Source organism: Sinocyclocheilus grahami, unplaced genomic scaffold (genome assembly GCF_001515645.1).
Source record: "Sinocyclocheilus grahami isolate Dianchi unplaced genomic scaffold, SAMN03320097.WGS_v1.1 scaffold520.1, whole genome shotgun sequence".
NCBI lineage: Eukaryota > Metazoa > Chordata > Actinopteri > Cypriniformes > Cyprinidae > Sinocyclocheilus > Sinocyclocheilus grahami.
The window spans coordinates 110432-126472 of record NW_015505699.1 but is presented as its reverse complement, the minus strand read 5'-3'; the positions used below and the strand labels follow the sequence as shown (position 1 = coordinate 126472).

Genomic DNA, 16041 nt, shown 5'->3' with positions numbered 1-16041 from the left:
CCGTTGGTTGGGAATCACCATCCTAAAACCCTGTATGATTGGAAAGCATGAGCCGTGAGTCATGCATGCCGCAGTATCATTTTTATTCAGTGTGAGAGAATCACTATAATGAGACATCTTTCATTCACTCCAGTAATACCTAAGGAAGTGGGCTGGAGAATATTTCAAGGATAAGCTATGTTCTCCTTTGATGTAACGTATAGATGATAAATGCGCAGGTGGGCATGAAAGCAGATTTTTGATAATCAAGTTAATAATGCAAAGGAGTCCCATATCTCATTTATATAAAGATCAACTGATTTCTGTCTGTGCAGCGAGAGTGATTTATTTCACCATTTCGATATGATTAGGGAGGAAAAGTTATTGTAAAATTAAGTCATTTGGGTAAGCGTACTGTGGAGATTCTTCACTTTTCATTTACATTCACATTACATTTCAGTAGAAAAAGGTGGGCTTTTTTCTAATAAGAGCCAATCGTTGTAAAAAATCTCAGATTCAGACTTTTTTTTTTAGCAGATCTGCTATTGTTATGATTCAGACTGTACATTTAGCCACACTCGAGTTCAAGTAAATAACCTGAATGCTCAGTAGATACCATAATCCATTAATCCAAAGGTTTTGACGTCACTGGGTCCTCCACAGCTTTCAGAAGGCTTTAGAGACTCTTTTTGACAATCAGTAATTATATTATAGGTAGATTAGGATTGATTTTAATTACATACAGAAAAACTTTTATTTGACAACTTGAATTGAATTTACTAATCATATAATTTATCACAGATAGCAAATTTTGTTTAGTCTCTCAATAGGTTATTGAAATTACTGGACAAATCCCAGTCCTGCTGTGCCAGTTCTCTGAACAAAACTACCTGAGCACAGAGAATCATCAAATGATTTTACCTTGGAAAGGGAATTATTATTCAAAAAAGCTTGTGGAGATAAACGCTGCTTTTTTAATAAGATTACACTGAGATTATGTTGACAGATCAATGCAATATGGTTGCTGTGTTTGAATGTTGTAAACTGGATCAATGGTTTTAATCATTTCTAATTTCAGAGTACTGATTCAACAGGGTAATAATTGCAAAAGTGAAGTATAATATTCAGAGCAATGATGAATGTGTGTTCGGCAAGGAAGGACGTGGAGTGGGAGTGGGGGAGAGAGACGGTGGGGAGCTTACAGTGGTATTGATTTGCAAGTATGTCCTCCATCTGTCACTCTAATGAATGTTAATGTGACACCACACAGCGTACAGAAGCTTGGATTGGATACACCAGTAGTTTAAGAGTCAATGCTCTTTTTTTTACCTTACTTTTACGGAACTAATCTTTTGCAGAACTCAATTTGCAGTCCATGTTGCATCTACACAACCTTGCATCTTTTGTAATTAACAGCTGTCCAGACAAGTGAGACAAATTTGATGTTGTCTGTTTATGTAAATACACAGATTTAATTTATGATGGGTAATTGCGCACATCTGGTCTTTGCGAGTCTGTGATGTGGTTACAACTTCCAAATTTCCACCAAACTGCAATCAAACATGATTGAAACCAGCCACTGTGCTGTACCTGAATTACTATACACAGTTATTAGCATTATCATATGACCTTTAGACTTGACAGAAAAATCCAAATGGATCTTATTTACTTTCTGCATGCTCCTGGTCTAATTGCATCATAGGTACATGTTAAGAGAAATGTTTGATTTGTGATCTTTCATCAGAATGTAATAACTTGCTCTGCCTCTGAAATGTCTTTTCTTTTTGACTCACTTTAATTAGAAGATTTCAAACTTTTTGATGTGGTGAACACCCCAAAATGATCCCTCTATGATAAAAAAATATACTTGTCTTGTGTATAAATTATTATTTGGAAAAATATTTAGATTATATTGATATTATTGTTGTTTTTTCATTGCTACTTTAGATGTGAGCTCAAAATAATTGTGATTAATCTCTGATAGATTAGCCAGCTTTTACAAGGCAAAAAAATTAAATTAGCTACTTTTTAGTATTTTATTTTATTTTATTTTATAATTTTTCTCTGAACCCTGAACTGAGCTTGAAACCCCTTCTTTTTTGGCCACATGGTAATTAGAATAAATTTATTGTAAATTTATGTTTAATATAAGAATAAATTATTTAAAGTGACTTCTTTAAAGAATAACTTTAAAATGTAATTTCCATATTTTGAGTCTGACTAATGGGCAAATACAACAGTTGCATAAGAGATCTTGCTTAATAAAAGCAATAATTATAAAAAGTGTCATAGTGAAACAAATGTAGCCCTTTTGACCTGGGTTTGAATTAGAAGTATAATCACAAGTGGATGTCAAATCTAAGATCTTAAAAGGCAGGGTAGCATCTGGTGAGAGAGCTGCTTTCATTAGCAGAAGATCCTATGGCTCTAGTAAGGAGAGCAGCTCTAGATTACATCCACAGGTTTCCTTGTGCTACTCAAGACCTTTTTAAATCCTGCTATCATACAGGTCAGGGATCAGCAATATTCTGGGAGTGGGGTAATGGAGGAAGTGGGGCAATCCAGGGAAAAGCAATCAAGCCCAGATAAAAGGAAAGGGGGATTCGATGAAGGAGCAGGTGGATGGGGTGTTTTTTTTTTACTCAAAGCTGTTGTTGAAGAAATCTAACCCCCATCACCTCAGCCCTGATTGCCTGCAACGATGCGACTGTACACATCAAGCTGCAATTTTGGTGTTTTGAAGTGGGAAGATGATAAGGCCAGTTTCTGTCTGGCAAAGGCTTGATGTTCGGTTTTACAGTTGAAAATGTGGCACTTGCATTTAAGTGCTGAATGGAAAATGCTTTCAAGCAAATGAAAATGTCTTTGCAAAGCAAATGAAGCTACATTTACAATGCTAAAAATAATTTCTGTAGGCTAGGCTTAGCAGTTTGATTTATTCTGATGACATGAGACCAGTTACATTTTTTGTCCCATTTCAGAGGTCCTCACTTACATATATATATATTTAGACATGTCCCAAATTGGGTAACAGGTTTGCAAGCCTCATATGAAATGAATGGAAAATAAAACACCTCATGTAAAATTTAGTTTGACCTCCTAAAGTTGACTTCAGTCATTTTCTGAAGGTTAAACACTTACTTTTGCTATTTCTCGAAAAAGTTTCAGGCACTGATCTATAATAGAAAACTGGATTGCTCATGATGTCATGAAAATGAAGCCGCCGCGCCGCCATATTGGTATTCCCCAGTATTCCCATTGAATTAATAGGAAATTGTTCAAATCTAATGAAAAACCATCACCTAACAAGTCAGCGTTTTTATATCTGAAGTATCCCTGTACTTTCTTACAATGCAAACGGTTATTTGTTTAATGTCGGGAATTTCCCCTGCTTATTAAAATGTTACATTCATATACACATTACTGTAGCGAACATCAGATGAACTTGATGAACATCAGACGGACAAGATCCTCAACATATACACTCTTAAAAATAAAGGTGCTTCACGATGCCACAGAAGCACCTTTTTGTCTAAATGGTTCCATAAAGAACCTTCTGAAGAACCTTTCTGTTTCACAAAAGGTTCTTTGTGGTGAAAGAAGATTCTTGAGATTATAAAAAGGTAAGAAAGAGATGGTTCATTAAAAAACTTTTGACTGAATGCTTCTTTGAGAAACAAAAAATGGTTCTTCTATGGCATCGCTGTGAAGAACCTTTTAAGCACCTTTATTTTTAAGAGTGTATATAACAAATGACAAAGTGCTCATTCTGAAATCTGAATAAAGATTTATGCTTTGTATACCTTCATTCGCCTTGTAACGTTACAGTTATTCATTATTTATGTAATTTTGTTATAGTGTTTTTATTCGTACAGTAGGCTAACTGCAAATGTTTCAACAATGATTTTGTTAACAGCATTCATTTTGAAGCAGGTAATGATTTAAACAGTGGTTAAATTAATGATTAATTTAATATATATATATATATATATATATATATATATATATAACATTTTACATGGAAACGGTAATGCTAGTAAAACACCATATTTGCGTGATCTTGGAGGGTCTGAAATAGATGTTGCTCAATCAGGACATTAAAAATATACACATCATAACTTAATCAGAGAAATAACTGACTACATACAGTATGAACTTTAAGACAAGAAGCCTTATTTCCAAGATGATGCATGGTAAGCTTTTCATTTCAGTACAACATAAAGCAATATACTGTAGCAACAGAGGCTTGTATTGTATTATTGTATATTCAGATCAATTTCTGATACTAATACGTTCGTGTTTAATAATTCCTGAATAATAACGTACTTAAAGAAATAGGCTATATTTAGTGTTGGATCAATTAACGTTAACCTGTTTCAGCAGTGTGCAGCAGACACACCCCAACCTTAATGATTTAAATATAAAGCTTATCCTGGCCAAAAAGACCATAAACATTGCAGATAACATCTGAAGTAAAAATGAATTTACATACTGTACACATGACATAAAAACTAATCCCGTGTGACTGACTCGCTTCAAATCGGGTGATTTTAGGTCAGCAGTTTGACTGTGACTCAATGGTGCTCTCTGCCGGTAGGGAATAGTAAGATGGCGGCTCGAACACTTCCGGTGGCTTCACTGCCTGTCAGCAGTTTAGAACGCTACGAGCGTTCCAGTCATTATACTGTATATAGATTAGGGTTGAACGATTTTGGAAAATAATCTTAATTTAATCTTTAATCTTAATTTTTTTTAACCAATATTGCGATTGCGATTTAATATGCAATTCTTTTTTAAAGCTCTTTATGTTCTGTATTATTCAACAAAGACAAGCTATAAATCATTGTATAGTAGGACGAACACACTATTAGGTAGATTAAACATAAATGTTCTTTTCTGTAGGCCAGGCCTATATGTTACGATGAAATTAGGTGATGCATGAATTGATATGAATGACATTTTTATTTAACAACTACAATCACAGTTGTATATTGACTGATTTTTTGAACTTCCAAACTTGTAAGCATGTAATAATTATGACAACATAAAGCACAGACAAATAAGCGTGTAAACATTAATATGAAAGTCAGTAACAAATCACACAAACTAAAGTAGATTGCAGAAATATAAAAACAAAGCTGTTGCTTTACCACACTACTTTAGATAATTCAAAGTCACTGTAATAAACATGTGGACTGCACTTAACACTGTCTGTTAACTTGAGACCAGTGGTTCTCAAACTTTTTTGGTCGCGCCCCCCTTTAAACCTATAAAAAAACCTCAGACTACCAAATAATTTCACTAAACATTATGAAAAATGAATGCTTTATTAATTTAAAAAACCTACAGGGAAAAAAACACCTGCATCACTTGAAACACTGAAAAATAGCATAGAGAGAATAACTGCTGTTATTATTATTATTCTCTCTCGGTTATTTATTTATTTTTTGTGGGTTTCATGCTGTCCGCTGAGGCATAGGACACACACAGGCTTTCCTCCTCACCAACGACATTAAACACCATGTCTACACCGGACGCGAGTGGCAAAATACAGTAGAACCATTATAATCAATGACGCTGTCTACACTAGATGCTGCGCAACGTGACACGACAAAACCCGACATTAAACTGATGCCTTGTTCTATTTATCACGTACTGACACAAAGTTAAAATGATTTGCAACGGTCGCTTTGTCGTGTCCAGTGTAGAGCTGTTGCGGCACGACGCGACAACTGTAGCGTCCGGTATAGACACGGTGAGTGAAGCCGAGAGCAAGATATGCCTCGTCATATTTTCTGCATTTAGCTTTTGAATGACCAGCACCTGCCTGGGTCTGTGCGACTTCATCTATGGCTTTTCTCTTCGCTTTCACAAACCAATCCATCTCCCATTCTAAGTTACGTCCTTTGGCTGTTTACTGTTTTATTTATTTTCTTTTTCTGCTGATGACCCGCGCTCGACTTGAAGCAGCGCTGCTTAGACCGATGGGTGTGTGTCATCAAAGTACTGCGAGAGCTATAAGACAGGGCGGACATCTCCTTATGCTTTCTCTCACCGTACTTTGTCATACACCGATCGATCTTCAAGTCGAACACACCTCTTTACTCTCATGTGTCACGTGACCGAGTGTAATCTGCGATTGAAAAATCGCGATATCGCGATATTATCGCAAATGCAATTAGTCGTTCAGCCCTAATATAGATCAGTGGTTTCAGGCCCTATTTTGCAGTCTATTTGCGAAAAATGCCATTTAATGTTATTATGCACAGTCCTATTAATAATGTTAAAAGCAAATTAATTCACATCAGTCTATAATTTCTTCCTCAGTGCACCAGATTTGTTTGGTGTTAAGCTCCGTGAGGCACATTCTATGATGAATGTTTGTAATCAGAATTTATGTTTGTGTGGGTCGGTTGAGGCAGGCAGTCTAATCTCACAGAGTGTAGAGGATACATGTGGAACAGGCAGGGCAAGATGTTTCGTGTAGGCTTCAGGTCCCTATAGGCATGGAGCACATGATTCTTTATGCTGCTCTCACCTGCTGAGAACAGCAAACCTGGCATGAACTCGACACACAACTGTGCCTCCCTTTCTCTCTTTCTTGTTCTTTGCCTGCATCCTCTCTTGTGGGAAATGGGACCTTGCAGTCAGCAGAATATTCATCAGATAAATCTGCGAAAACACAACACGTTATTTATATAAATGCTTGCGCATTGTAGTATGCGAGATACAGAAATAAAAATTCACAAATGCAGACAGCCCATTGTCCTTTTCAATTTTTAAGTGACTGAAACTAATAAAAGTTTTCAACAGTTCCAAACAGCAGAATTAACTAGATTTGTTTTTCATTTTCGGAGAAAATGTGAGTCCTGCTTGTGTATACAAAACTTGGCACTGTAGTTTTCTGGGTGTTGCAAGGTGTTCAAAAAGTACCCTAAAAATTCTAGTTCCTGACGCTAAGACCGCCAGCTTTGGTGTCTAGGTCGTCTTGCAGAAGTAAAGCAGTAACGACTGCCTCAGTAAGGCACTGTGTTTTTTTTCTGTGTGTGTGCTTGTGGATGTGTAGGTCCCACCACCAGGGCCGTGCGTCACAGGCCGTGATGTGGGTAGAGTGTAAGGTGCTGGAGGCCGGCTGTGGAGGCAGAAGGAGGTCCCTGCGATCAACGGTCATGAGACTCCCCTGCTCCTTTTGGTTCCTGCTGCTGTTAGGCGCTGGAGGTCTTCTTCTTCTGCACCTACAGGACCTCACAGAGACACTACAGCAACAAAACCAAGGTCTGTCTAACATCGGACTCATTTTTGAAGAAAACGTTCACACTGTTAAAATGATCTGATCTTTGTGACTGTCAAAATATGTTTCATGTGATAGCCTCAAAATTAAGTGCTTTTATTCATGTAAAAATGGTATTTAATATGACTAAATACAACTTGCTGTTCACAAAGTTCAACAGAGATAAATCAGAGGAATCCAATAACACGTGTGGAAAACAATTTCCCTACATTAATTTTGATTTCATTTTAATTTTGATTGATCTAAATTAAAATATTAATTGTGATAAATTAAAGGAATCTCATAACACTTGTGGAAAATAATTTTAACCAACTAAATTAAAACATAATAGACACGTGACAAAGAATAATAATAATAATAATAATAATAAATACTACATGTAGAAATCTTTAAAAAATCAGAATATTAAATCATCTCCTTTAAGCTAAAAATTTATATGGATTAATTAGTAGGGGTGTAACGGTACACAAACATGTGTATAATACTGAAAAAAATACTGAAAATTATTATTATTTTCTTTTTAATTAAGCAATGTTTTACTGAACAAATTGCTCTTTCATTAAATCAATTCAATTATAATTAAATTTTTCTTTAAATCTACCTCATAAAATACATAAATAAATGTCCAAACTTAAATTTAATTACTATTTATTTTTAACTGTAATAATCATAACTCAAATTAAAAACTTGTATGCAAACATGCAAATTGCACTCAATACAGTTTTTAAATTAACTTCTAAATTATATGCTAAAATTTATATTTGTTGTTAAAATACAATAATTTACATAATCATTTAATATAATCATTTATAATCATTCATGTTTTTTTGCGTTAAAACTAGAAGTAAAGAGGAAGGGATGATTGCGCTCACTTGCACTTTGCGCTGCAGTCAGAACTGAGGCGTTTGCACAGCGAGCTTTCATGCCTCATCAAAGAGTGCCAAAACGGCATTTGTTGTCTGAATTTTCTGAAAAAATTTAATGATTTGTTCGGTACATGTGCGTACCGAACCGAAAGACTCGTACTCAGTGGCGACGTTTCACAAAACCATTGGGGGGGTGTTTCAGTTTTGATAAATAAAAAATCCAATGGCACACCACTAAGCACTGAAATATAGGAAAAAAGATGAAAATACAATTAAACACTGCACAGAGTTGGTATTGTGGCTTTATCAGACACTTAACATTTTATGAAAATCAAGATCAAATGGAGTTGGTTTTTGACCAACGAATGACGGAGATCTGTTTTGTCTGTCATTAGAACGGCTGTATCTGAGTTAGAGGTCTGCACAGGCTTTAAACTGAAGCCGAACCCGACCCGTACCCGAGATCGTCTGACCCAGCCCGACTCGACCCGAGCGGCACAGTTCAATTTAGAGCCCGAACGCGACCCGAACCTGAAATCTTTATTTTTCCTTCCCACAACGAATAGCCAATTTAGAAAAAAAAAGCTGTATTTCACGATTGCATGCAACGGTCAGTAAACAAATACATGTAAAGAAACAGAATCATTAAGGCTCGGCCAGTTCACAAGGCAAAAGAAAAAACACTTACCAGTTATGAAAGTTTATGAACATCAGGTGCCTCGATCACATAAATTCTGCCGAGTTTTTGAATGGTTGTATACGACAAGACGATAATTCATCGTGCAAATTATGGTCATTTTCGTCAGTTAAGGCTCGTTAGCATTCAGCCTGCTTTAAATCAGACACAGAGATGCAGTGCGGTAAGATCGCATTTATTTGAATCAATTAATTATATCATTTATTTGAATTAGCGAGAGAGAGAGAGAGAGAGAGAGAGAAAGATAGAGAGAGATGAATGTTTCGTGTGTGAACCTGCGTCTGCGCGCCTCTCTCTACAAGCAATGAGGCTTAGTTCCTTCAAAAACAGCGATTTTACCCCCTCATTGCAGAGAAATATAAAGTTGCGAGTCAGTAGCCTGTCGAAGCTATTTTACTAATAAAAGTTTCCGTGCTGTGTTGTCGTGTGCTATAATGTGTGTGCGTGCGTCTATGAAAGTAGCGTAGCCTAGGCTACTGCATATAGTTTTAGTTTAGCTATAAACCCGAGCCGACCCGTGCCGTCAGGTAGCAGACCTCTAATCTGAGTGCATCGCATTAAACGCTTTCAGCAACTTACAGGTTATAACTTTTATTGTAGCTATATTGGTGCTTAGTTTTTCTTGTCGTTTAATACACTTGGCCAAAATATCATGATATAAACAATGAAGCGCTATATTTAAAACGTACACAAGTACAGGCCTATTGGCTACAACTAGACGGCAAAAGCTTAGACTCTTCTCCGCTCTTCAAACGCACAAAAAAATTCGCCTTTACAGACATAGAGTGCGTCTCAATCAGCTCCCTAGCTCCCGAGCTTGTGAATCAGCATATCGTGTACACGAATTCGGTCACTGGTAAGTTCCCTGACTCACTGCACGTTGGGACAGTGATCACTCGAATTCCAGTGACATGACTATGTATAATGTCAACGGACAACATTGTAGAACGTCACCGCATGAATTAATAAACAACAGAAAGGACGATCTCTTTTTGATATTATTTTTTATTCTCTTTAAACACATCGTTCTGTTACATGTTCTTACAACATTTCAGTCGAATATTAATTATAAATGTTAATTAGATGTGTTAATTTCCTGTCTAGCGATGTGTGTTTAGTGTATGCCGATGCTCCCTAGTTTTTGCGGTGCATTGTGGGATTTTTCATGGAGAGAACGTTCCAGTGCACTGGAAGGATTTTGCAATTGAGACAGCCCTTAAAATGGCCGACTCCCTAATCAGTGCCCTGACTACTTAATAAGGGAGCTGATTGAGATGCACCCATAGTGTTTGAGTAAAGAAACGCTGTACTTATTCAAACATCAGTTATTTATTTACCCTTGAATTGCGAATAAGCGGAGATCTATCTCCTCCAGGCTGTGCGTGGCGCGTCAATCTGAATGGAGGCGGGGTAAAGTTACGAGGATTCGCTGACAGTTTGAGGATCCAATGACGTTACGAGCTTCAGTGACAAGCTCTTTTTAATGCTTTTCATTGGAAAAATATTTGTAAAACCCACAAAAAGACATAAGGAAGACCAATTATTTAAAATAATAATAACAAAATATATAGAGATATGAAGTTTGGATAATTTTTCACGGCACATCTGACTGGGCTAAGGTATGGCAACTGCCATACGGAAACGCCACCCCTGCCCATACCGAAGTTTTTCAGTACAAATACATGCACCGTTACACCCCTATTAATAAGTTATCCTATATATAAGACATGGTGAATTCCCAGTGTACACCACAGTTGTTCTCTGCAAGAGCTAATGCTGTGTTTGATTACTGCCATTTTTCGGTTTATTTGAAGTGCTAGCATGTGGTGAAGTGGGCTTTAAAACTCACTGTGACTTCCCTGCAGAGCCATCAAAAGCTGCTAATATTGTCTGTTTCCATCTTGCGACAGAGGACAATTGTTAGCTGAGCGCGGAAGCTCATGAGAATGATATTATACTGAGTGCGAGAGACGCGGGGGAGATATTGTGACGTTGTCTCTCGGAAATGTGGGTCAATGAAAAACACTACAGAAGGTCTTAAAGGAAATTTGCCTGTCAGCCTCACTGCTGTTTGTTGGTGCAGTATTTAACCTTTTCATTTTAAATCAAATTGATTTGCTGGGAAACGATTTTAAAATGCGTTTATGGCGACGCATACATTTTTAAATTGTAGTAACTTCCACAGGGACACCGTCAAGTTCAGTTTAAATAGAAAAAAATCATTTTAATTCATATAAAACAGTCTTTTACAGTAAATTGTTCATGAGTTGTCATTCCTGACATTGCCTACACATCCTGAGTAATTGAACTTTTACATGAGCCTCGAGCTTAAATGCTTGACAAGATACAAACAATTTATGTAGAACTTCCCTAAATGCATTACATTTGAGACGTTTGTTGCCAAAAAAAGCAGAGCACTTTAGCGCATTAGAATCTAATTAGTGAATGACTAAACTGAGATGATTGAATCTTACGTTACTATTGACTGAGGGATTGTGTAAGCAGTCATTGGTGGGGAAGCTAAATAACAGTTCAATAGTGCCCTGGAAAGGGAGTCTATTCAGTTTCATCTCTCCTGTGCTGATTGATCTGTCTCTCCATACCCTCTGATCTAACCCGCCCAGTCAATGACAGCTGTCTCTGTGGACCCTGAATCATTGGCAGCGAAACTGCGGTTCAAACTAAGTTTTGGCACAGAGGTATTTCAATCTGTTGCGGGCTTGTGGGGTTTTTCCATTTTAGAAGAATAATTTTTTAAAAATATTTCTACTAAACTTAGCTATATTTGTTCAAAATTATGTTGGGGACAAACAGATACTTGGCAGAATACATTGTAAAATACAATAAAATATATTACTGGTTACTGAACTCTTTCCCCGCCAAAGACGTAATTTTCCGGGTTTCCACGTTCTCACTCTTATATGCTAAGGGGCGCTATTAAGCATCTCCTGAATGAGTCCCGATAAAAAACACAGACGAGGAAGACGTTGAAAGGAGCGATCTCATTTGTAAGCAGATGCATATGAAAAATAATGCGATCATCAACAATTAACAGCATATAAATGAAACTGCCTAAAATTACTGAGTGAAATATCGATCCAGGAAGTGGCAAAGGACTGTGCAAGCTTTGGGGGTGCTGATGGAAGCGATCTACTGCATCTTTGCTTTGATCATCATATTGAATATGATCCAGATGCAGTATTTGATAAAAATCTTCTCAGCTTTTTGCTCAAAATGTTGCTTTTTTTTAATGAAACTTACCTACATTCAAGTGTTGATTAAAAAGAATGCTTGAAGATAGAATACAACTTTTTTTGTTTAAAAGTAGAGGCTCTGTTCTTTATTTTGATGTATTGCATGTTCAGATATGCATGCAACAAAATATTCTGGGGGTCATGAAATTTTGGTGAAAATGATCAAAAATGCTGGCGGTGACTGGCATTTTTGAGATAATATAGAGTAATATTATTAATAATAAACTTTTTTAACCATATTGAAATGTGTTTTTGGAAAATAAATGAATACTTTTATTTAGCAAGGATGCATTGAATTGATAAAAAATGACAGTAAAGACATTTAGGATGTGATTATGATTTATGACAAAAGATTTCTATTTCAAACAAATGCTGTTCTTTTGTATTTTCTGTTCATCAGAGAATCCTGAAAAATACTTAATTGTATAAATACTCACTTATTCACTTTCATTTGCCATTGCTCTAAAGAAATAAATTAATTCAATATTATTTACAATTCTATTATGTTAAATTAGTGCAACTTTTGCCAAAAAGAAACATTTTAAATTGAGATGTATTTGTGTACTTATTTGTTTTTCCCCAGAAAGTCATATTACATTTTTTTCTTTCTGTTCAAATGCATTTTGTAATTTTTGTATTTCTCAAATTTTCAGCAGACCCCCTAGCAGCCCTCTGGAGTTTGAAAACCCTGGTTCATGTAGTCTGTCCTCAGTGTAATCTGATTTTATCTTGCAGAAGTAGAGTTTTGATGATTGGCTCTTTGTAAACATGACTTTTTTGTTTCCTGGTGGATTAATAAAATCTAAGGTTTTGGTGGGCAATAGGGCTGCACGATAAATCGCATGCTATATTTAACACGCATTTTGTCAGTAACGGCTTTACTGACAAGATGCGCGTTAAATATTGCATGCGATTTATCGTGCAGCCCTAGTGGGCAACTGGGCATTAGCATGACCCCATTAGTCCCCTCTGCTACTGTAGATACTGTCTAAATACACTATCTAGACTCAAAAAGCATAATTTGACATTCATGGCTATTCAAAAGAAGCAGTGGATGGACTGTCTATGGCTCTATTAGCTTTCATTTGACTCTCTAGTCCTACTATATAATACTAGCATTTATTTCAGAGCAGTTACAGTCAGTGGTTATTATACACTTGCCAGTACAGTGATCAATTGTTTTCATTCAAATACATCAGCAGCGATGCATTACACAACAATTTCAGCAATGAAATGGTTGGTGAAAAAACTAGTGGAGAATTTTGAGTGTTGACTTCTTGTGCATGAAAGAGATTGAATCACATAAGCCTTCGGTCTTATTTGTTAAATTACAGCTGTGGATCTTTCAACACTTGTCTAATTTGATATCTTGCTGAAATGTACAGTTCTTACATTGTTTCCTTAGACTTTGTTGATGTGTTTAGAGACGTAGAGAAATTAAAATGCACCAGGTGTTTTCTTACATAGATGGAGACATTGCGTTTTATGCAGAGAGGAAGCAAACTGACATTTCCTAAACCCAGACATTTAATACTGTGCTTTAGGAAGTCCAGTCTGAACCTTTTAGCCCATTTCACAATTATCAGGTCAGTGATTGACACTCCATTATGAGGTAATTACTACAGAGTTACAGTGATAACGTTGCAAAGTGCCTGAGAAAGAGTTCTCAGCTACCAAAAAAAAGGATGTGATCAGTCACAGGCCAATCAATTGTATTGCTTTCAGACGGTCTATTGCAGTCAATGGGATTATAAAGAACTACATCATAGCACATGCATTACTGACCGTTCTCCTCACCTAATTTGATTGCCGTTGAGCTCACTTTGCACACCACTTAAACAAGATCAATAGTCATTTACAGCCCTGCTAGATTTACAAGGCAATTTGGAGCAATTATTCAAGTCAGTTTTAACCCCACCTCTGCAGAACATTAACAAAATCCACTTCCCATTTAGGGTATCATTATTGTCAATAATTTGATGAGTGCTTAACCTTTGACCCATAAGCATCAGCCTGTGGTGTGTTATAAGTGAATATGTTACCTAATATGTTACTGAGACACATACAAGTACATTGTATCATGTATTGCATATAGTTAACTACCATTTTCTATAAATATTAAAATTCATTATTTATAGAAAATGGTATTAACCGTGTGTTGTTTGACTTGCCTCATGTAGTTCCAAACCTTTGAATTTCTTTGTACAAAAGGAGATATAATGTTGTCTTCAAGCCCTTTAACATGTGAGTTTAGAAACAATTATGACATAATGTGAAGTTCTTGATACTTGCTAAACCAGCTAAATGAGTTTCACTTAGTTTCTTTCATGGTTCTTTAATTGATACGCCTCAGCTCAGGAGGTCAGGATTGTAAGAAATGTTTCTCAGTGGAAAATCACATGACAGTCTCTTCATAAATGCTCTCATTCCAATGCAACTTGACAATATCTGAGGAGACATAAACTTTTGTTTAAAGCTATACATGTTTGAAACAACACGAGGGTTAGTAAATGATGAAAAAAATATATCTTTAATTGATACGCCTCAGCTCAGGAGGTCAGGATTGTAAGAAATGTTTCTCAGTGGAAAATCACATGACAGTCTCTTCATAAATGCTCTCATTCCAATGCAACTTGACAATATCTGAGGAGACATAAACTTTTGTTTAAAGCTATACATGTTTGAAACAACACGAGGGTTAGTAAATGATGAAAAAAAAAAAAATTTTTGGTTGAACCATCCCTTTCTGCCAAGATGAAACTGTGAGACATATCATGTGACTTGATAGCATTTTCCTCCTTTCTACTTCAGATGTGTGAGGCTGTAGATTACATTCTTTCCCCAAGGTTCAAAACTCAGAGGTGAGAGGTGTGTGAAAATCTCCAGCATCCCAGATCAACACGCAAACATGTCTCTGCATGGGAAGGTCTCACCGGAGCATCTTAGTTTAATTAGAGTTCACGCAGAGTGGACCACTCTACAGTCAGGTTTCAAAAGAGTCCGTGGCCTGAGAATATGAATATATATTTGCATTAGGCTCCTCTGGTGCTTTGAAGCAACTGTCTCTCAGATCTACCCATGGCTCACATCCTCACAATTCTGATAACGTTATGAGATTACGTCTAGATAAACCTGATTATAATATTCCAAATCCAATTATGTGTGTATATTTTAAAAATAATTCATGAGTTAATTCAGTGTAAGAGAGTGGGGATTGTGAAAGATAACTTTATTAGGAGCTGCAACTTAATTTATGTTTAAATCAAAGGGAAGTGGTTGCAATCGATTTATTTTAGCTACCTTTAAATAAATACATTTAGTTGACAAATTTATTTTTTAAATGTAGCTAAAACAAATAGTTTGCAACAACTTACTGTCACGGGTCGGTCAGGAAAGCACAGTGGAAAAACCGGGTCTGGGTCCAAATGCAGGTGAAAACTTCTTTATTATAACAGAAAGGCCAACAAGGCAAAACAAAAACAGGTCTAGGGACGACGAACACCATTACATACACACGTACAGCCAGGCCGAGTGGTGAGTGAGAGGAAAATATATAGTCAGTGAAGACGGGGCACAGCTGAGGGTGAGTGTGATGCGTGAGTGACTGCACCGGTGTGTGGAGTTTGGGGAATTAGTGTAACGAGTGAACAGGTGTATGGGGTTTGGGGAATGGGAGTCCGGGAGCTGGCGCCCTCTGGAGGAGAGAGGGAGAACACCAGACGCCAGACCCTGACACTTACCTTAAAAAAATGTAGTATAATTTTTTTCAGTGAAGTGAAAAATGAATAAATTTATCATTCATGTTTTTGTGACAGGTGTCAGACATATTTGATTCTGCGATTGACACGGTGATTGTCATTAATATGAAACAAAAGGGTTGATATATATATATATATATATATATATATATATATATATATATATATTTGTTTTGTCTCTAAATAAAAAAAAAAT

The 16041-nt window shown here is 36.3% G+C and overlaps 1 protein-coding gene across 1 annotated transcript in view; it reads left to right on the top strand.

The window, feature by feature from the left end:
- The window catches only part of LOC107554932 (carbohydrate sulfotransferase 8), a 54815-nt gene that overhangs the window by 6919 nt on the left and 31855 nt on the right, over positions 1-16041 (top strand). Inside the window, exon 2 of the mRNA XM_016237595.1 lies at positions 7046-7254. Within this exon, the coding sequence (XP_016093081.1) occupies positions 7046-7254 (209 nt within the window). The remainder of the gene's footprint in view (positions 1-7045; positions 7255-16041) is intronic.